Below are 23,911 nucleotides of genomic sequence, written 5' to 3'. Positions count from 1 at the left end.
CAGGTGTGTGTTCATACTGAGCGACATGTATATGTGTGTCTGTGTCAGTGTTTGACTTCTGTAATGTTTCCTGTCCCAGAGTGAACTAAGCCATTCTATTAAATTGAGCTTTTGAGAAGCATTTCAAGAAATCACAGATTTACAATATCTCAGCTGAATTTGTTACTTGTAAAAAACCAATACAATAGCACCAATGCAATAACTGAACCATTGCAATAACGAACTGCCAGCTTTTGCGCTTGGTGTCTTTAGGTACTACAATATATGTAGTGCTTTTACTAAGTACTGTAAACTTGCATTCCATGGAGACTAATGCATTGTAGGTTGCACAATGTCATTTGGGGCTGAACAGGTTTTAGTTTAAAAATGCTATCGTCTGTAGAAAAAAAAATCAACACCATTATTACTTGGACAGTCTTTATTGGAAACAGAAATCAGTGTTATATGGTTGACAGGTTTTGGGAAGAGTTCACTGAAGCAGCTGGGTTTTACATGTATATGGTACTAATTCCATGCGTGACCAGAAAGAAAGTTCAAATGATATGATGGTTGAGAAACGAGTAAACAAACTCAAAATAGAGGTGTGATCTCCAAAGAACTTGTTAAACACTCCTCTCACATGCTCATAATACCGTATGCTATTGTTGCTTACTGTTGTTCAATGCAGGCTATACAGATAGAAAATGTGAACATGTTTATTGATTAATTCCAAGCCTATGAGCCCCAATACTGTAGAAGGATTGACCTGGAATAATAAATTCCCACATCCAGGCCAGGCATCTGGTAATACTTGACCTTTTATTCACTCTCAAAGCTAAAGAGGGTAGCACAGTCTACGTTGTATTATGGGTTCACTGACTGCTCCTGCCAACTGATATGTATCCAGTGCAATGGCAGCATATTGACTTTGGCTTTTATCTCTGGTTTTATTTATGTTCCTCATGGTTAAAGTGCCAATTATTAAAATACACTCCAGGGAAAGTTGATTCTAGGATATAGTTCAACAAATTAAGATTAAATATGACCAAAAAGTACCAAATTAAGAACATTATTAAATAAGAACAAAAATATTTCAAGTGAAAAGCCACTGTTGTTTCTGGATTAATTCCCCAATGTACTTTGAGATATTTATGAGCTGTTATTAAAGGTAATCCAAGCCAGATTTATGTTAAGGTGTAATAAAATCAAATACCAGATAGTGAGTACACTAAACAAATGTTTACAAGCTGAAGGCTTTTATTTTATAGCCCATTGCCTGATTAGCATCACTTGCTTGACAACATGTAAATACGCACATGGTACAACACTTTTGATACTGTCTGCTGCAAAAAAAACAAAAACATTATTGTATACACAAGCAGTGCTACGAAGCCAAACCCAGAAAATAATGAATATATTTTCTAATGACATTTTGCCTTTGTGCTTCATCCATAATGATGCTACAATTCATTTTGCACGTTGCTGATTATAAGATTTGTCATATTCTCAACACAGTATGATTTTTGGTAATGTATTTCCTTACCAGTGTTGCATATCTTAAGTATATACAAAATGTTAAATATTAGTAACATTATAACTGCAATGTGTAAGCTTGTTTCTATACTGTTACTGTTCAACACCATCTACGTCATTTCTGTTCAGTTTTGCATTAAAAGGCTACAGAATTTGTTTATACTTCCTATACCTTGCCATGCTATGTTAAATGTACTGCTGATAACAAATGTATAGGAATTTTAGTAAATGATCTGTTAACAGCGATTTCTTTCTAACCTCTGTGAAATTAAAAGGTTAGATCTCTATGAATGTCCTTTTCGTTTGATTAAGCATGTTTTGCAATCAATGAACAAGATTTTCTAGTCAAAATAAGTGTCATATATTTCAAATAACAAAGCGCAGGAGTTTTCTAGAACACAAGTCTGTTAAGTTTACAAACTAAGTTGAACAAGAGTTCAAAACTGAAAACATCATATTTTTGCAATTGGTTATTAAAACAATAGAAATTGGAAATGCAGTTGAATTATTCACAAACATAGTTATGCTTTCTATGCTGTAATTAACTCCAAGGTGTTTAATACAAGCATGTTGAACTGAAACAGAAGGCAATGTTAATTGGATAACAATAGGTATGTACAATTGACTACAATAAAAAAGGAATCAAATCTAACATAATAATAAAGCATGGTGATTTTTATCCTTGAAGTCATTATACCCAGTCTTCTATCATCAAACCTTGCCAAAAACTGTCCTTTTGGCTCACAGTGTTTGCTTACTCCACTTTACTAAATCTCTTAAGTTGAAATTCCATTTAGTTAAATATTGCACTGTAAGGCTAAACGAGCACAGACACTGTTGAGCTATTGTGTACCAGGTTAATTCTCCTCTAGCCACAGTTCCAATTCTGAGCATATTTGCCCATTCAATAAATATCCAAAATTGTTCTTCAGGTTATCATTGTAAAGGGACATCAGATATATGTTTAACCATATCTTTCACTCATTTTCCTGCAAAGCCAGTTTCCACGGTGTGTAGACAATGCAGTAAAATAATCTATTTTTCGTGCAAAAGAATAAAAAAAAATAAAAGCCCCCCCCCCCCCAAAAAAACAACAACTAAAATTCATAGTCAACATTAGAACAAAAACGTGCAATAGTGCAATTTCTTCTTTGCTGCTTTGCTGCTTCAAGAATGCCATTCTCAATGTTTCATCCTTCTGATTCTGCATAAATTGTTGCATTTAGTGACGACTTTGTTTTGTGTTGGTTTTGCCAGAGACTGATTCACTCTTTACCCTTCCTGGGTTGCGAAGTTTCTGATCCCAGCGCTGGAAAAAACACATTTCCCACTTTTTTTTATTATATAGTTCAATAAACATGACATTTTGAATACAACTAGGGCAACACATTCATATGTGTTTTTACATATTTGTAAATCACTGGTTATATCTTAAACAGGAAATGGTTTGGGGTTTCCTCCACTTTTTATTTTATTTTTAATAGTCATAAAAATGAAGAGTAAACTTTACAGTGGAGCAAAAGTTTAGTAAATGTGTCCCTTTCACTTTAAACTATAACAGAAAAACCGTGGCTTTAAAGAAGCAATGTAAAAGGTTTTCTGTATTATGTATTATGTATAGAATATTCATGTTTTCTTTACCTTCACTTTTTTACCAAGACGGTCCTTCCACTTCTCAGCAATAGAACCTTCAACCAAGAGTAACCTGAAAAAAAAAATCAAGTAACAAGCTTTAGGCGCTGATCAATGAATTATTTAATCTTGAACGTGTAGACTCAGGTTCCTTATAAATAGAGATTGAAGCAAAACAAACTGTAAGCAACTTCCGATTGCTTCTGGATTTGTACCTGGATTGTTCCTCACTCTCGTAGCCCATGATAATATACTCCTCATTGGCATTTAGTGGTGGGCACAAGCAGCCTGAGCTGGAGTAGAGTGTCACTATGTCTCGGGGAATATTCACAAGGGAGGACTTGAGGATCTCCTTCACCTCAACCACTGCACTCACGTCATGGCACCTGCTTCTCACTTCCTTCACTTTTGCTCGAATGACTGTAAAAAAAAAAATAGAAACTTGTTAAACAATTACACTGATAACAACAGGTCTATATGCCATAGTAAAACCTGCATTAAAATGTGGCAACAGTGCAGACAGAAAATGATGGGTAAACATTTGGTTTCTACAAGCAATATCATTTGTCTGAATCAATCATGTCTAAATGAACCCTAACCCATATCCATATATATATATATATATATATATATATATATATATATATATATATATATATATACACACACATACACACACACATACATACATATACGGGCATGCAAGTATGTCAACAATTACTTGTACCTGATATAATAAATTGAATTAAATAAACAAAGTAGGAAAATACAATTACATAAAAATATTCTGCTGACATATTTTTTTGTGACATTTTATTATACAGAACACATAAAGGCAAAATGGGAAAAGCCAGCTTGTCGGATGGTTCACTTGGATTCCTGGATCCCAAACACACATCTCTAGTCTGATCATATAACATGCTTGTATCAGATACAATCTCAACTCACCATAATTGTAATTGTTTCGTATGTACGTCTTTTGATTGGGTTTAATTGGTTTGCACTTGCAGCGTTCTAAGAAATGAAATGGAAACAGACATTCAGAACAGGTGACATCAATCCCCCAAAAGATTAAAACACACAAATCGTGCCTGTTTCTTTAAATTAAGATTAACATCTGTTTAATTAAAATAACTGACTTAAATATATTAAAAGGAAGTCAAGGGATAATCGTATTGTCCATTACTTAATTAAACAAACAAACAAACAAAAAAACAGCCCTAGTAACATTAAAACTGCGATGTAAATGTCTAAATAACTCAAAAAGCAAACAGTAAATTAAATGAAATGGAATGTTTGTGTTTTATTTTACAAAAAAATGGTGCAAACTTAATGCAATGGTAAATGGTTCGTGACTATGGCCAAAACTATGTTATTCTTAGTCAGTGATTGAAAAAAAAATGTGTGTTACCTCAAATACATTCTGTGTTCATTTTTGTTGGCACACTATTGTATCTTGATAACAATTTGCAAAGCTCATTACTTTTTTTTTTTTTTTTAGCTTCATCTGAATTTAAATTCAACACAGCAATAATGTGTATATATACACAAATTCTCTCTCTCTCTCTCTCTCTCTCTCTCTCTCTCTCTCTCTCTCTCTCTCTCTCTCTCTCTCTCTCTCTAGTTTTATGGTCAGCCATTATATATGTCACCTTCATAAGAATAGCATAAACCTAAACATTGTAAAGCACTTGTGTAAGGAAGTTGAAAAAGAAAAATAATTACCAGTGTTAGTGCCTCTGCAGTTACCATTGTGAGAGTCCATTGGGAAATCTGGCATTGACTCTTAATTGATTTAAAACAGCATAAGGTTAGTACTTTACAAGTCATTGGGTAGCCACTAACAAACACTGATTGCCACCATGGCTACCTCATAAGGTACAAAATGTTATCAGTTGTGTACAATTGTTTCTGTAATTATGCATTGTAATAGTGAACTAACACTGGTATTTTCATAGTCCTACATTGCTGAATCACTGACAGTATATACATACATACATACATATATATATATAATTTTCTTTTCAATTTTATTTTAGAAGAATACAACAGTTCCTGACTGGCTTGAGAACTGTCTTACTTCATTAATAACGTTTACCCTTTTAAATGGCTACTGTACTTGGAGTCTCAACCACTTTTCATTTGCCTTATTTGAGGTATTGGGAAAATATTGTTATATTTAAATGTACATCTGTAATTACAAATAAAAATACACACCTTATAACAACTGAATTATTGCATTCAGCATTACATTTGTCCACAATATCATGTTTGATCAGACCCCTGTCTGGGTGCTTTTAAATAGGTCCCCTTTTTTAACTGTCAAGGAGGTCGGTAGCGGCAGTATACTGGCAATAATACAATTCACTAAAACCTTGCATCTATCTTCTTACCTGGTCCTTCTGCCGTGACTATTGCCTCCGGTGAGATGCATACCCCTCGATCATAAACGGGTAGATCCTCGCAAGCGAGACTCTCCGGCCATGTGTGATTGTATCTCTTCATGACAGGTTCGCAGCCACTTTTGGCCCTTTCGCAGACCGACTTGCAAGGTTTTATTGGATCATGCTGGAAATCTATGGTGCAGATCGGTGCATACATAGCGCAGAGAAAGAAAAGCAGATCCGGACTGCATTTTGTTCCCAGCAAGCCCTCGAACTGCTCGATTGCGAGGATTGCATTAGCCTGGGTACTATGGTGTAGATGGTTCGGCATTTTTGTCATGTTCCATGGCATTGACCTGCACATCGGGATCCTGATCGATTCACATGCAGCTCCATGAGCTCTGGGCATCCCAACCAGACACATAACGGCGAGTAAGGAGACAATCACTTCATTGGAAAACATTGTTTTTAAATGTCCCCACAAACTGGTACTATAAAAAAGAAAGACAAAAATAAACCTAACTAATACTAATACTACAAATAATACTAATCATCGGATCGATTTAATAGGTTAATAATTCTGACTGATTAGTATATACCTGTTAAATAATTCCGAAGAGCGAATCCGAAAAAAATATATTTTAGGCTAAGATCAATGTTAAATATTAAATATATTCTCTTTTAAAACTATAAAAGATGTTGTATCGAATTTAAGGATGACTAAATCATTCAAGTTCCGTTCTGGAACAAAAAGAAAAAAAAAAGAAAAAAAAAGAAAATAAAATCGTAAAATCACTAAGTTTTAACCAAAAGTTTCATGCTTATATTCGTTCTTGGTTTTGAATCTGTAGTTTGTGGAGCTGTGGGAGTTTGTGGCAGCAGGAGCAGTGGTTGTTAAATGACTTCTCTTTCTCGGATGCAGGTCTTTTTTAGTCGGCAAATCCCTTCTCCTAGCAGGACAGACCCTCCTCCTCCTTATTTCCAGAGCCTTAATGCTGATATCGGCCAAAGGATGCACTCCATTTCCTCCCTTCCAAGTGTGTTGTTAACAACAGAAGGATTCATTCCGAAGCAACGTTTCTCTTGTAACCCTTGAAGATGAGATGCATCCTCAAGTGCTAATAAATCGTCAGATTCAAAGATAGTTGCAGCTTTTATTTTGCGTTCTACAATGTATCTTCTTAAAACGTTACAAATGAAGCGATTTAAAAAACTTTTTTTTTTTTTAAATGTATGCAAGTTTTATTTTAAACAAGTTCTAATTTAAGTACTTCAGCCGCGCTATGACAATGATTAATATATTATACCTGTTTCACGGCAATGTCGGTGCGTTTAATATGAGTTTAATGCTTTTTTTTCTGAAGAAAACTACGTTCATTAGGTATGTACCCCTCCCCCACGACTGTATGAAAAGGAGCAGTATACTGGCAAATAGCACCCCCTTTTCTGATTCCAGACGAAGTTAATTTAAAGAAGAAATTCAAAAGCAGGTTCTTTCGAGATAATATTCTTGTAGGATCTGCAAACTTTCCTGACTTTGATGATATTTTTAAGGATTTAATTCAAACAAATTAATCATTTTTATAACCTGAAATTTGATGCGTCCAATATTGATCCCACATAAAAAAAAAAAAAAAAAAAAAAACAGCAATCCATAAACGTCACCCTTTAGTGTGCTTAACTATCTTAAGTGATTTGTAACTAGACTTGATTAAAGGCGGATTGCAGTGCAAGCATTTCCCCATTTCCCCATTACCTTAGACACATTCTAAATTTTACAGACCTGACAACACACTTTCTTCAATCTACAATATTACTCACTTTATTTCACACAATTGCATGTTTTTGGAGAGCAAATTCTCCTAATGTATAAGTGAAGTTTGAGGAGCTACAATTATATTTCCCACCTGTGTGAGCAACTGACTGTGTTAGGGAAGATAAAAACTGTTTTTTGAACCAACTACTATCCAAGTGAAACTGCCCACAGTTCTGCATTAACAAGAAGTCTCATTTGGGGAAAGGAAAAACAAACACTACTTATTGTTGCTAAATTGCTTTCAGATAAATGCAGTTCTGTGATGGAATGCAAAGTATATACTGTAATAGGAGGTTGTTACCTTCCAAATGTAGTTGGGTCCATAAGCCAAGTATGGAACCAACAGCTTTAAGAGGTTATATTCAGTCATTGCTACATAACTGTACCATATAAAATAACCACCAGGCAGTTTTATTTTAAAACAAATATATATAAATCAGTCTGCACAAGTACATAACAGCAAGTAATGAATGTATAATACATCTATCAATTGTCCCATGGGCATTATGTAATAGGAATGACATCTCTGATAGAATGGCTTGTACAGATCGATAGAAATGGATGTGAAAACCAATAGAGGAGTAGAGGTATTTATAAACTGTGTACTGTTTACTTTCTTAATTATATTATATGTTTCTTTTGGTGTACTATACTATACACATGATCAAACTTGGCATAGAAAATCATATAATACTGTTGTCTACCTATTATCAAGCAGGTATCCCATCATGTTTGGTCTCTGTCATCCAGAAACTAAAGTCACATAATGCCTGAAATAGAAATGTAACCATTACTGTATGGGTATTTATCTCTTAAAGACCCGAAACCTGAATAAGATATATCAAAGCTGCTCACAGAGCCTGTGACGCAGTCATGGCCCACCCCTGATGGCATAAAAGTACTGCACTCACAGACCTCCATGTCATTTTTCCTTCAAGCCTGCTGCAATCATGGACGCAACGACCTTGAAGGTTAATGGTTACATTTATATTTCAGGGAACCAGGGTAATGATAATAACCTAACGTTCCCTTTCAAGTATGAAATGTAACCATTACCGGATGGCTGAGAGTACCAAAGCCATCGCAAGGGGAAGATTGCAGAACACCTGGAATGCTACAAGGCTAAGCCGAGAGGCTGCCTTGTGCATTACCATATGGAACCCCAGTAACAAGTAGCTAGGGCTAAATAATTGAGGGAGAATTCACCTCTAAGCCTGTGTTGTAATGGTCAACTGGGAAGCCGCTGTTAACACTCCAAATCCAGGGTTTTGAGGATTCATGACATTCAGTCTGTAGAACCTAGTAAAGGTATGTGGAGTAGCCCACACCACTGCATTGCATATGTACTTGACAGATGCATCTTGGAATAAAGCCGACAAAGTTGCCATGCCCCTGGTGGAATGAGCTTTTCTGCAGGGGGCATGTTGGCCAGCTCATAGGCAGTCCAAACTGCCTGTTATCCATTTGGACAGACTCTGCTTAGACAGGGCTTGACCATTGGCTATAGCCCCATAGTGGACAAAAACATTTTGTCCTGTCAACGTAGTATGCCAGGGCTTGCATTGGGCAGAGCGTATGGAGCTGTCGCTCCGTCAGACTGGAAAGGAGATGGATGGAAAGCTTCCAATTCCGCAAACTGGTTGACATGGAATGCCGAGATCGTCTTCAGCAAAAAGGCAGGATTGGTACAGAGAGTAACCTTTGTCCTGGCCTCTGTAAACATGAAGCAGGCTTTTGCAATGGAGAATGCCTGCCTCTCACTCACACGCTTTGCGGAAGTGATAGCAAGCAAGAAATCCGCTTTGAGTGATAGATATTTCAGTTCAGCTGAATGAATGGGCTCAGATGAGTGCATTAACACTAGAGCCGCCATAGCAGCCATTTTGATGGTTTTTACTTTTTAAATTTAAAATACTCTGCGTGTGTGAAAGATACGCGGTTGTCTGTTCTTGATTAAATACCCTGGTAGAGTCTGAAAGGCAGGATTGCAAAAATAAAAAAAGTTATAATCCCCTCTACCTAATTTTAACTGCCTTTTACAATACATGTTTTTATTTTGAATATAACCTACATTATTCTATTTTATTTTTATATACAAGACTGTTGTTATCTCTATTGGACTTGGCAGCCATCAATTCCTTTGTTTTCTAAGGAATGCACCGAGGAAAATATCAGTAGAAGAGATTTCATCTTGAAGCTAGCCACAGCGCTTCGGCAGACAATTTTGTATGTACATATACCTTACACACTAGTTTCTTTTGAAATATTCATTTTATTATAGTTTTATCATTTTTGAAGTAGTACTTTATATGTAGTAAGTTAGAAAATAAACCTTTTTATGTTTAATTGTTAATTTAAATACAGCGTTCCGGCTGTGCAGATATGATGTGCTTGAATAAAAGTTTTTAATTGTATCTGATAGTTTTTGTCTCATTTTAATATTGATGTTGTTTAAAATGTAACTGTCATAACGACTGTTAGCAGCAGTTTTAAGTATGTGTATAACCGTGGTGGTTCTAGTGTTAATCACCACGTTTAACCTCCAGTGAGGAACAACATCCTTCATAGGCACCGAAAGCCGCCGAGCCCCTTTCAAAATATCCCCCCGCCAGGAAGTGAGCTTGTGGGGAGACCAAGTCAATTTTGACATGGCAAGCTGAAATGGCTGCCAGCTAGAGATTTAGCATGGAGGGGAATTTCCCTGAGTAAAAAAGGCCCTGCAAAAATTGCAGTATAACTAAGTCCTGAGAGACCTGGTACTGCTTGTTAGGGCAGGTAGCGTTCTTGGACAGCAGCGCTAAATAATGAGCCTGTACCAAGGCAGCTATTGAAGCCTCCATTGGCGGAAAATGGGCCAGGCGCAACTTCTGCGCATCATGCACCCTATATAGGGTGTCCATCGACCTGGGAACAGCAGGTGCTGCAGCCAGATGACCCCAGGGTGACTGGAGCTCAAAAAAGAAAATCCCCAGGGGGTCCCAGAGTGGCTCATCCAGTTAAAGCGCTGCTGCTGGGAGCGCAGGATGAGTCATATAGCTTGGATGGCGCCAGTTCACGTCTGGGCTGTGCAGAGGCCGAACTTTTCAGTGGACTCCAAAGGGGGCGTCACATTGGCTCTTACACTCCCAGGGTGGGGGATGGGAAACCGGCAGGTATTCCTTCTCCTCTTTGCGCAACAGCGAACCCTACTGGCCAGACACCGAGCACATTCAGAGTGGATATAAAATCAGGGCTGATCTCTGTTCTCTGGGATCAGTAGCCCGCCCACCTCTGTGTCTGTGCTGTGTGGAGACTCGCTGCAGACATAATTGGACATTACAAATTGGGGGGAAAATAAATAAAAACGAGAGGCGGTAGGCTCGTCCTCAAAAGGAAAAAGGGACGGAGGTCTGTGAGCGCAGCACTTTTATGCCCTCAGGGGCTGACCTTTGATATATCTTCTTCAGGTTTTGGGTCTTTAAGAGTTAAATACCCATATAGTAATGATTAAATTTCATATTTGAAAGGGAACCAAATAACATTTAAGCCCCAGGTCAAAGTGAAGGGTTGAGCTAGATTACATTTTTTGCCCAATGTATTGTATTTGTATGAGATACTACACATTGACATTGCAGCTAAAACCTTTAGGAAGAAAGGACGATTCAAAATAATGTAGCAGCATACATTACTTTTTAACCACTGCAGCTTTTAATAATTGTGCTTTGGTCATTTCACATAGATAAATTATTAAGATTGGTTTTAGATCAAAGGACTTGCAGATTATCCATTTCCAAGTAATTTACTTCTACTTAAATAACCTTATTGTAACAAAATAATAAAACTGGAACCTCTAAAGGTTAGCAGCGGACCCAGTTTTTCACAATAGAGCTTTAGTTTGTTAAAATACATTACAAAAAGTGTGTAGAAATCTGTGACACATGCCATTTCCACTGCAAGACACAGACATTTTTGTTTGCCACGCATGTAAAAATAAGATCTATTAACAGCAAAGAGGCTACTGTACTTAGTATAACACTGTAACATACAGCATTTACAACCAGGTAAGAGTACTCTAGTTTAGCACTTCTTTTTGTGTGATTATGCAGTTTAAAGTAATTATAGTCCCTCATACTGTATAATGACAATGATCCGAGTTGAAAACTGGTGTGTGTAGTTGATCAAAAATAATAAGTCTCACATTTACTTTTTCCTCAGGTAGAGAAAAGCTTTTAAAAAAAAAAAACAACAAAAAAACATTTTTCAAACCTATTTACAGCAACTATGTCTCCCAGTGCCAAGTTCACACCCCTTTTAAAAGATAAAGATCATATTCAGCTAGTTTCACAGACCCCCTTTATCAACCAGTCATTAAAGATTCACATCATAATAAAAGCAGACTTTAGCTTTAGATTTATAAATCAAGTTTCATTTATCTAAATTCTACAGCAAACAGAATAGACAAAATAGTGCGACAGCATGTTAAACCTTTAATATGCTTAGAAATGGAAAGTGGCAGAGATTTAAATAGTCAAGACTTTCGTAAGTGTGTCTAAAGTTGCTTAAGGGGTGACTAACACAGTGTAGCATATAAACCTAGCATTGATGCCATTTCTATTCCACTGTGTTTTGACAAACAGAGAAGCCTATTATGACTGATGAACACACAGCAGCCCTTTTTCCTATCATACAAAACGTTACTAATGTGTACATAGACATCTCCAAGAATTGGAGCTCTTTACAATGTCTAGACTCAGAACTGTTGAGAACCAAGATCTTCATGGTGCTGATCAAAGACTGGACCATCTGGCCAGCTTTCAGAGTAACTGAGCCGCCCCAGTACTCAATGCCAATTTGCATGATGATAAAAAGAGACTCTGTGTCTTTCACTCATTCATAAGGCTGTTTGATGTAATTGTTTCAACAATATTCTCACTAGCTCTGAAATCTTTTGGACTCATTCCTCTGGGGATGCTTTTGGCTCCAGGTGTAACTGGTGTTATGATACATGACAAATCATCCAAACGATCTTATTGGTGCACTATGTCTGTGCCACAGTTCCTTTTGTTTTTTTACAATAATTGACCTATTTCAATAAAATTTTTAGAAGACAGACAAGCCACAGCCAATTTAAGTGCATGACACCAGGTAATGCTCTTTGTGAGTGTTTGTAAAGACACATTTTTAACCATGCAGCAGCTCATTCGTAACCAGTTGTGGTATAATATATTACCTACATGTTTCTGATCAGCTTTACACTAATCACCAGACCTCTTTATGAAAAACTAACTATTGGTAGTGCGTTTAAATATGACATGTATACATTCATACACACACACACAAAATAAATACATACATTAATCACTAAAGGAAAAAATAAATAAATAAATAAATAAATAAATAAATAAATAAATAAATAAATCAGGAGACTTCACGGGATATAACCTAATGTTTATTTTGTTATGGAAGATACATTGGTTTCAAAAATTTAAAACATATAAAAAAGTAGTTAAGGGATAGCAATTTATCAACATTCGATAAATATGTAATATTGTTTATCATACCATACAGAAGGGTACAATGGTGATGTTAATGCCAACAAGGCCCCATTGAAGTTAGTTAAAAAAATTATACTATGCTTTGTACAAACAACATGCTCTGTTGCTTAGAATATTTTGTAGTGAACTACAATTCTGCCCAACCTTGAACAAAATGAGATTTTATATAGTGTCATCATTTGGCAAATATTTCAAAAAATAAGAAAAAAAAGTGTAAAAAAAAAAAAAGAGAATCCACAAAGAAATGCACATTATAACCCACACAGATCAAAGCTAGAACCATCTAAAATAATCACTATTTATCATTTAAGCATAGCTATCAATAAACAAGCAACATATATTGCATGAGTGAAGATACTTAAAATCCAACCATCAGTTTAATTAGTGTTTTCTAACACAGGTCCTTTTCAAAAATGGTTGTAGTAGTGTCACTAATCCTTATCAACCAAGCTTATAGATTACTATAATCATTATAGGAAACAACTGGTCATTAATACAACTTTATGAAAAAATGATCTGATTTCACAAAATCCTTTAAGACTACAATGTAAAACAACCCCACAGTTATGTTATTACCAAAGCAATGATTATTCTGATCATGCCTTGGCTCCAGTTCAATGATGATATTTATGCTGAAGATGTGACACTTTGCTTGTAGACAGCATGGTATGCATTCCTCAGCAGGACATAGGGGAAGCAAGACTCCAACAAGTCCATTGTAAGGAAAGGAGACTCTTGCACAATCTGTAAAAAATAAAAGAAAATAAAGAAAAATGCCATGAACCTGTCAAAACCACTGACTGACACAGTGACATTTTAATCAGCCTTTTCTCACTGACTAATCTATTCCATGCAGCTTCTATGTTATCAGAGCGCACCATACAGTACCACAGTAAACATGCCTGTTTGATAAGAATGAAAATGGCAAAGTTAACATAAACAGTGCACTGCATGCCCTTTCAATGTTGTAGTATTTTGATCTACTACAAAGCTTGTGCAAACATCAATAGATTCAAAGACAAGCTGTTAAATGTTTGATGATGAGGTCATGATGCTTAACTACAATGAAGTAATTGTACTTATTTGGCACAATAAAATCAATTTGTAGCATTACCATGAAATTAGTTCACAGTTAATTTCCAACTTGAAAATACAGAGAGAGAGAGAGAGAGAGAGAGAGAGAGAGAGAGAGAGAGAGAGAGAGAGAGAGAGAGAGAGAGAGAAGAGATGTCTAGGCAACCGAGTGAGGTCACTGTCAAGGAACTTTAACAAACTGAAACGATGACTTTAGTGGAGAATGTCTTGCTATTGTCCTTATGTCAAGTGGTGTTTCCACGGCTTCATGACTTATGGCAGCAGGGATGTTTGCGGAAAACCCTTTGTTGACTCTGCTGTAGCACTATCCCCTAGGTTATGAGTGAAGCTTCAAATTTAACTAACGACTCACCATATCGAGCAGCAAATAAACAGATTCCCTGTTCCGTGTCGTTGTCTTATCGGTCTCCTGTCCGATTTTCAGCAAGCTGGAAGATGCAAGCTTTTGAAGAAAGAAATACTAATCAATCAGAGCACAAAAATACTTTTAGAAACATGTTACACACAGTAACCAATTTTGCCAGTTACAAGGCCAAATCCAGCAATTTCTGCAGAACAGATTATCTCTGTGACTTGGCTTTACAGACACAAACTTGACTTTACTGGAATGTCACCTTAATGCTATTTTAGTCTGCATTGTTTATACACTGGGGACATTTCTACTGAAACTGTGCCCTGTGGAAAAAAGTGTAGTTGGTGATTTCCACATAAAAGCAACATTACTGTGTTTAACAAGGACTATGCTAATAGGTTTTTACCAAGAAATATTAAGGGCTATAATACAAGACTTACACTAGCATCCATAAACTAGTGTTGCTGGCAAATGCTTCAATAGTTCCACTGAAAATAGGGCATACATGTCTTAAACAGTGCAGCCAAACTTTAATCTGTCCCAGGAAAAGACATTGAAGTTAATAAGAATTATTTAGAATAATCTGTAGCTTTTATGGAACATTATTGATAATATTGGGGAAAATAATAATACATGCTTCAAGAGTACGTTGTGAAGTAGAAGCTGAAACATTTTCAAAATGGTTCATCCACAGAAACACGTCAATGCAATGTTTTATTGTGCAACTTGTGTCAGACACCTTTACTAATTTCAATACAACAATATGTGGATCAATATGTCAGAACATTTGAATTTCTATCATGATAACATCACCAGGATTAAAATTATGAATTAATGTGCAATGTTGTCCGTTGTTTTTTTATGCTTGTTTAGCATTCACAGCACAGAGAACACATACTGTATCGCGGTTTAGAGTGGGCAGTAACAGAAAACTTGAAAAAGTCAGAAATTATGTTTACAAAGATTGGGTTTGAAGGTACTGCAATTCATGATGCAAGTCACTTTTGGTTTTTAAAACAAAACTTTGAGAATTATACTTACAGCCAGAAACTCTTTGAGACGGTCCTCAATGCTGCCCTTATGGATGGTAAACAATGCAGCAGCTATCTGGTTTATTGCCTTTGCCAAACAGTGAATGTTGTTGCAGTGCCCTAAATCAAAACAAAACGGGATTTGTAATTACATGATATAACACTGTAGCACTGATTTAACTCAGTTTTCCACTGACATCTAAGAAATAGGAGGCTGCAATGTTATACTTGCTTTGGCTTCTACAGTTCTTAATTTACCTTCAATGGCAGGGCTGTATTGTGACATCACATTGCTAGCCAGGGTAGGCATTGAAACTGCCACAAAAACCATCAAGAGACAGGCGATTTTGTATTCTTCTTCTGGACTGATATTCTCTGCAAATAATAAGTACATTTTAAAATATTTTTTTCAGATTTATAGGTAAATGTACATTTAACAAACAGTATACATTTTTAATAACAATGATAATTTTACAAGGTGTCAGAGCCAAAACAAACTAAATGCAATATTGCAAAGTAAATTAACTGTAAATTATATAAACAGTACAACATTTGATAACAATTCAGAGGCATGTTTGGCTCAGTTGAGGTTTAATACCAGGGAGTATATTCAATCTATTTTTATATAGCGCCTTTCATGACAGGTCGCCACACAGTGCTTTACAAGGATAAAAACAATACACATTACAAAAACAATAATAAAAAAAACCCAACATAATAAAAACAAAACAGTAAAATATATTTTAAAAAGGAAAAAAAAATGGATATATAGCATTATTATAAAAATGTGCTTTTAATCTAGTTTTAAAAAGAGTAACAGTGGGAACAATATGCCAGGCTATAAAAATTTGAAAATAGATTTGAAGGTACCGGCTGAAGGAGCTTCTCTAATTGATAGGCAAGTTGTTCCTTGTTGGAAAACATGGAACAAGAATTGCATAGCAGTTTGCCAAGCATGTGGACTGGCACAGCTACACTCTGAAAAGCAACTGACAGTGGTGATAGCAGACTGCTAGTTCCAAAATGCACATACCGCTGCTGACAAACTGATGAAAGCCAGAATCGCATAGCATGGGCATACGGTAAAAATCACTATGGAAGGCTCCCAGGCACTACAGAGATAACAGAGCATATTGGGGCTGAAGGCTCCCAAGCACAATAGGAGATAGCAAAGTGCGGTGGAGCTACAAGGGGCCCCAGAACTCTATGGATAAATTTAGGTAGAACAGACTACAAGATAAGAATCCAGTTTAAACCAGCTATCTCTCATACACAAAACACTGCACACGGGACCATGAAACAGGCATAAACCATGAAACAGCAGGGTGTAGTCCTCAGGTGATTGGGTGCATGGCCAGGACTGGAGAGGACAAAGAGTGGCTGAGTTTTGCTATAAAAATGTAATGTGCCTTTTGTTCATTGAATTTTCCTGTTCTGTGCCTGGAAAAGAGATCCCACTGCATTTATTGAATAAACAACCAACTTTTTGAGAAGAAAAAAACTCTTTTTGGTGTACACTCAACACAGAATTACTCACTAAAAAGAGATTTAAAACACTCAAAACTCAGTTCGCTGACGAGCCAGCCAGGAGTAACGACTGGGCTACAAATACTGTAATGGTAATGATCCTATATCAACGATGAGGGATGCATGTTGTGAACAAAATAAGAGACACAGGGCAAAATACAGAATAGATACGAGCTATAACATGTAGTTTCCAAAGTACAGAGTAAAAAAAAAAAAAAAAAAGTCACATTTTAGAATTAATTTGTTTATTAATAATTGTTTGGGTTAGACTGGTTTTGCTTAAGCGAGGACATAAAGCCACAACTTAAGAAAAAATAGGTAATTGTGAGAATTTGTTTATTAATGATTGTTTAGTTAATGCCTGAGCTGAGAAGGGCGATAGCATTTTCTTTAAATGGAAAACAAATAATAAAAAATGATAATGAAACAGAAAGTCAGTACTATAAAGTGCCGAGTTATGTTACTAGCACCGAACTGCCTTTATGTTGAAGTACGTCATTTTGTGTGTTTGTCTTGGGGTGTTTAACTGTGTGTGAATTTTAAGTATGTGTGTGGGAATGCGTAAACTGTGTTTACAAATGAGCAGAGTGTTTGGCAGCTTAGACACTGAGATAGAGACAGGATCTGTTTACAGTTTGAGAATGGAAGCCAGTTTCAGTTTAGGAATAAAAAAATTGAACGATACTCAGCTTATCAGCCAATTTATTACTGATGCCGCAAAGAAAAGTGATAGCACTAAAATATGTTGCCGATAACATGAGTTGAATTTGAGTACTGTGATTTCACAAACGTTAACTTAAAAGAATTTGAATATTATTTATTTCTTAGCAGACGCCCTTATCCAGGGCGACTTACAATTGTTACAAGAGATCACATTATTTTTTACATAAAATTACCCATTTATACAGTTGGGTTTTTACTGGAGCAATCTAGGTAAAGTACCTTGCTCAAGGGTACAGCAGCAGTGTCCCCTACCAGGGACTGAACCCACGACCCTCCGGTCAAGAGTCCAGAGCCCTAACCACTACTCCACACTGCTGCCCTATTTTAACTAAATAACTATTTTCTGTTAAGAGCGCTGTTTAGCTGGACAGCTTGGTACTAAGAGACAGATAGGTGGAGCCATCACGGAGCTGGAGAGAGACACACACACAAAAACACAAAGCAAATTAGAGTGCTATCAGGCCCTAAAAAGACACTACACCCTGGCTGAATACCTGAGCAGAGTGAAAGACAACAAGCAGAGGCAGATCCTAACCAAATACAGGCTCAGTGAGCACAGCCTGGCCATAGAAACAGGCCGACACAGGCAGACCTGGCTGCCCAAAGAGGACCGGCTGTCATCACTGTCAACTCCAACAAGTAGAGACAGAGATGCACTTTCTACTGCAGTGTACAAAATACACAGAAATAAGGGAAACTTTCTTCCCACAAATAAAAAATCTCTGCAAAACATTCCCAGACCTGCCAGACTCTCAAAAACTCCCAATCCTCCTCGGAGAGGAGTCCAGCTGTGTCCAACTGGCAGCCCAGTACACAGCCGCCTGTCACAGCCTGAGGGACAAACAGTGAGCACTCTACATTAGTTCAAATCTTGTTATATTTCATTGTTGTTATTGTTAAATTATTAATAACGTGGTTATTATTTATATTTGTTTACCATTATTATTATCACCATTATTATTCTCATCAGTGTTATTGTCTATTTAATGTTCAGATGATGTACTGTGTATGCATTGCTTTGGCAATACTGTGAATAATGGTCATGCCAATAAAGCACCTTTGAATTTGAATTTGAATTTGATTGCTGCTACACTGACTGTTTGAAAACTTTTAGAAAGAAAACAAATGTTTTTGGAGATCTCAATCTGAAACACATCAAGTTAACTACTCGGAAATGTTTTACAGACGTGCTCAAATTTGTTGGTACCCTTACAGCTCATTGAAATAATGCTTCATTCCTCCTGAAAAGTGATGAAATTAAAAGCTATTTTACCATGTATACTTGCATGCCTTTGGTATGTCATAGAATAAAGCAAAGAAGCTGTGAAAAGAGATGAATTATTGCTTATTCTACAAAGATATTCTAAAATGGCCTGGACACATTTGTTGGTACCCCTTAGAAAAGGTAAATAAATAATTGGATTATAGTGATATTTCAAACTAATTAGTATCACACATGTCTCCAATCTTGTAATCAGTCATGCAGCCTATTTAAATGGAGAAAAGTAGTCACTGTGCTGTTTGGTATCATTGTGTGCACCACACTGAACATGGACCAGAGAAAGCAAAGGAGAGAGTTGTCTGAGGAGATCAGAAAGAAAATAATAGACAAGCATGGTAAAGGTAAAGGCTACAAGACCATCTCCAAGCAGCTTGATGTTCCTGTGACAACAGTTGCAAATATTATTAAGAAGTTTAAGGTCCATGGAACTGTAGCCAACCTCACTGGGCACGGCCGCAAGAGGATAATCGACCCCAGATTGAACAGAAGGATAGTGCGAATGGTAGAAAAAGAACCAAGGATAACTGCCAAAGAGATACAAGCTGAACTCCAAGGTGAAGGTACGTCAGTTTCTGATCGCACCATCCGTCGCTTTTTGAGCGAAAGTGGGCTCCATGGAAGAAGACCCAGGAGGACTCCACTTTTGAAAGAAACATAAAAAAGCCAGACTGGAATTTGCTAAAATGCATATTGACAAGCCACAATCCTTCTGGGAGAATGTCCTTTGGACAGATGAGTCAAAACTGGAGCTTTTTGGCAAGTCACATCAGCTCTATGATAAAAATGAAGCTTTCAAAGAAAAGAACACCATACCTACAGTGAAACATGGAGGAGGCTCGGTTATGTTTTGGGGCTGCTTTGCTGCACCTGGCACAGGGTGCCTTGAATCTGTGCAGGGCACAATGAAATCTCAAGACTATCAAGGCATTCTGGAGCGAAACGTACTGCCCAGTGTCAGAAAGCTCTGTCTCAGTCGCACGTCATGGGTCCTCCAACAGGATAATGACCCAAAACACACAGCTAAAAGCACCCAAGAATGGATAAGAACAAAACATTGGACTATTCTGAAGTGGCCTTCTATGAGTCCTCATCTGAATCCTATCGAACATCTATGGAAAGAGCTGAAACTTGCAGTCTGGAGAAGGCACCCATCAAACCTGAGACAGCTGGAGCAGTTTGCTCAGGAAGAGTGGGCCAAACTACCTGTTAACAGGTGCAGAAGTCTCATTGAGAGCTACAGAAAACATTTGATTGCAGTGATTGCCTCTAAAGGTTGTGCAACAAAATATTAGGTTAGCGGTCCCATCATTTTTGTCCATGCCATTTTCATTTGTTTTCTTATTTACAATATTATGTTGAATAAAAAATCAAAAGCAAAGTCTGATTTCTATTAAATATGGAATAAACAATGGTGGATGCCAATTACTTTTGTCAGTTTCAAGTTATTTCAGAGAAAATTGTGCATTCTTCATTTTTTGTGGAGGGGTACCAACAAATTTGAGCACGTCTGTATTAGAAATATTTTCGTGAATGAATGTAAAGTGTTTGTTTGTGTGTGAGTTGGCAGGGTGGGATTTGAACCGGTGACCTTCTGGTTACAAGCCCTGGATTTTAACCACTAGACCACAACACACTGCCTCCTTAATTATTATTGATTTAGCTAAAAAAAGGACAGGAGAAAGCAGTCAAAAGGGATGCTGCATGCATTTTTGATACTGTTACTATGTTTTTGTTACCTTGCCTGCATTGTAGTAATTACAGCTTTCCTTCAAAGGAGGAGTACACATTACACTATGGAAATTTTGAGTATAGTTATGCGTAAATGTAATTCTGTTTGAAACAATTTAAGGAAAATTTAAAAAGTGTTCTCAAAGTATCAGAATATATGTGTTGGTGTCAGATCCCTTGGCACAGAATATAGCATGTTTTAAGGAGCTTTTTGCAAGTTTGCTTTTTCAGTCGGGAAAACACAGGAGAAGTGATGATAACTAGATTAATGTGATAATTGAACCATAAATAAGACCAAAAATGAAATAGGAGTGTTGGTGCGAGGGATTGACAGTGCAGTACAGGACTGCAGGCTTGGTGGACTGTGGTACTGGTATGACAGCCAGTCAGTTGGTTAATGTTTGTTTGTTTGTCTGTCTGTGAATATAGGGTATGAATACCCTCTTGTGGAAGTTCAGCGCAGGATGCTGAGCTAACGCAATATTGTGATGCCTAACAAAATAAAATCAACTTCTCACTGTCTGAAACAGAACAGACAGCCACAGTAGCAAAAGTAATGATGCACTCACAGTAGTAAAACTGCATTGATCACGACTGGCCATGGGGAAACGCCCCTGTAAATTAATTAAATTAAGAACACATTCACTTAAGCATGAAGCACCTTAGTGCCCTGGTTGACGTAGAACAGTGATTCCACGTCCTCTGCCGCCCAAAGAGCTCTGGATTGGTAGAGCATATGGATCACATCCTAAAAAGGAAGCATCACAAACAGGTGCTGCAATATGATCTTAGCGGGACAGCATGTCTGACCCAGGTGCTCATGAAGGTCAGGTTTACGTGCACACACATTTTCTTTTTCTAACTGGACTATTTCTATAATAGATCCTGACTTATTTTGATCTGCTAAATTGCATGCTGTTATTAATTGCAACAAGAATAGGCAGTACTTTTATTACTGTATGCGTTATTGAGAAACATTTTTGAATACTTTTCTTTGTAACTTTCTTTTCAACTTTTACTGTGATGTCATATGAGCATCTTGCCAAGAAGGGAGAGATTAATTCATGGCTAACATTTCACAGAATCAGAATTGTTCTAAACCAGTATAGTATGTGGACGAGATACTGCTGCAACGGGAACCGCGAGGAAGCACTACCTGTTGCTGGAGGAGGTCCTGGATCTCATGGAGCACGCTGGCCTGAAATTAAACCTAAAGAAAGCTGCATTAATGAAATCATCTGTTTGTTTCCTATGAGTACAGGTGGAAGCTGGAGGGCGCAGACCTGACCCAGAAAAGATTAAGTTGATTCAAAATCTGGGATTCTGTCGGGACTTCATAGAGGGATACAGCAAACAAGCTGCCCCCCTCTATGAACTCCTGAAGGGCAACCCAGGTAAGCAAGACACACTGCAATGGGACCAAAGGTCACATGCCTTGTTTAACGCATTAAAACAGGCACGGATTTCAGCCCCCACACAGGTTCTCCTTTCAAATTTTTTTTAAAAAGTGGGGAGTTGGGAACCAGCTAGATAGGGCCATATGAGATAATGGACAAACTGAGAGAAACCAATTTGAAATTGAAGCAATACAAAAACAAGGGAGTGAAAACTGGCTTGGAAAATAGTTTCACTGATAAGCAGGCCTGCTGGAGAAATTCAATTCTTAAGTGCACTGATGCAGTTAGTTTAGTGCGGTAATTGTGAGTGATGAAGGAGATGTTTTGCCAAATGCATCCTATCTGTGACTGAAAAAAGGGGAGGAACACTCCCAGTGGAGGTTTTGGGAGTTTCATAAACCTTTAAAGGAGAAACAAACCACTGCAAGTAGCTGTTTGACTTTTTTCCATTACAGAAAAAGGAAAGCTGCTTATCACACACATAGGGATATAGAGATTTTGAGTTACTTTCAGAGTACAGACACAGGACTGAGGCTTTCTCTTCTCCTACAGGTTCATTTTGGAACTGATATTTTATACTATGTTCACAATATAGGGTGGACATAATCCCTGAAAAAAAACAAACAAGATAGAGAAGGTAGACATTCTGGTCGTGACTTTTGGAACTGCAATAAGCCGGCAACATCTGTCGCCCCCTTGCTGCCGTTGACAAATGTCGCCCGTGTGACCACCCTGGCGACACGTCTCCCACTTAGGACGGTGTTTTATTTTTCAGGCAACACAAGGGCAACATTTTCAATACCAGCCAATCAAATTTGATAGTGAAAAATATAGCGTTTTGCTGGACACACTATTACAACGTTATGACGAGTAACTGTATTTAAATTAATAAAGATGAGTCGCTTCGGCATTTAAATGAAAAAGGAAGACTTACCATTTAAAAGCCCTTAGTTGTTTCATAGAAAAAAAAAAATTAAACCAATTTTACTAGGAACGCATTTCTCAGTTGTGATTGAGAAACATGAATGGATTACCAGGTATCAAATTGTAGGGCTGTTACGATTAAATTGAAAATCAATTTTTTGATCGATTCCATTCCTCAATAATTGTAATTCAATAATTACATTTTTGTAATGCGCACAGTTAATAACATTATTTAACGTTTATCAACGAAACTGCACCGAACGCCCTTGCCTTGCTATTTACAGTATTTCTGCCAGACAAGCAGTGGGCGTGCTCTTCTTTTCCTACTCGTGTTAACTAGCATCTGATCTGCTGGTCCCATCCTACCAGCGAATCAGTTTTGAAAATGCTTTGCAAGTACACCCCTCTGTGTATTCACTGTATAAACAAACAGTATTAACAAGATGCAATGCGTGATGCTGCAGCTGTCACTGAATAAAAAAAAAAGACATTTTTCGTAAACTCGTGTCTAGTTTATATAGATTACATTTCAAAGTACTGTAATCTGTTTGGAATAAATATTTTAGTAACACTCCTGAAGTAGTATGTCAAACTTGCTTTAGGCTTGTTGCGAATGTTTTTCTCCTGACGCTACCCAGGCGGAATTACCCCTGGCATTTAACTGTTGTGCACAATCTTTTACTTAACTGCAATGATATTAAAATAATAATGCTGCGGGAAGAGAAATGCACTGAAAATGTATGGTGCAATCATCGATATTTCTCATACGATTATACTTTGTGTGCCCAATTAATCGATTGCTATTTTAAGGCTTAACTGACAGCACTAATCAATTGCATTTAAGGAGAGTAGAAAAGCCCATGTAAAAGACCTATTTATAGACATATATGTGGTAATTTATAGAAAGCTATTTATTTTAAATTCTCAGAGCCCTTGCAGCTAGGCACTTCCCCAAAGATGGGCGACTTCCAGTT

The 23,911-nt window shown here is 37.0% G+C and overlaps 2 protein-coding genes across 7 annotated transcripts in view; both read right to left on the bottom strand.

Moving 5' to 3' along the window:
- Positions 1-660: 660 nt before the first annotated feature.
- On the bottom strand, positions 661-6,814 carry LOC117426207 (secreted frizzled-related protein 3-like). The gene is made up of 6 exons (XM_034043584.3): positions 5,538-6,814; positions 4,870-4,929; positions 4,093-4,158; positions 3,360-3,564; positions 3,154-3,217; positions 661-2,821 (listed from the first exon to the last, which is right to left on the bottom strand). Exons 1-6 carry the CDS (start codon positions 5,989-5,991, stop codon positions 2,735-2,737), a joined length of 936 nt encoding a protein of 311 aa, XP_033899475.1. The 5' UTR covers positions 5,992-6,814; the 3' UTR covers positions 661-2,734.
- Positions 6,815-12,754: 5,940 nt separating this feature from the next.
- LOC131739470 (nck-associated protein 1) overlaps positions 12,755-23,911 on the bottom strand; it is a 52,743-nt gene continuing 41,586 nt past the window's right edge. For all 6 annotated transcript variants that reach the window (XM_059033641.1, XM_059033643.1, XM_059033640.1 and 3 more), the window contains 4 exons: positions 15,615-15,731; positions 15,367-15,476; positions 14,326-14,415; positions 12,755-13,622 (listed from right to left, as the gene is read on the bottom strand). In XM_059033641.1, the coding sequence (XP_058889624.1) occupies positions 13,506-13,622; positions 14,326-14,415; positions 15,367-15,476; positions 15,615-15,731 (434 nt within the window). In that variant the 3' untranslated portion in view covers positions 12,755-13,505. The remainder of the gene's footprint in view (positions 13,623-14,325; positions 14,416-15,366; positions 15,477-15,614; positions 15,732-23,911) is intronic.

The sequence above is a fragment of the Acipenser ruthenus genome, chromosome 11 (assembly GCF_902713425.1).
Source record: "Acipenser ruthenus chromosome 11, fAciRut3.2 maternal haplotype, whole genome shotgun sequence".
Classification (NCBI taxonomy): domain Eukaryota; kingdom Metazoa; phylum Chordata; class Actinopteri; order Acipenseriformes; family Acipenseridae; genus Acipenser; species Acipenser ruthenus.
The sequence above is the reverse complement of the archived record's forward strand: the minus strand, read 5'-3'. Positions and strand labels throughout refer to the sequence as shown.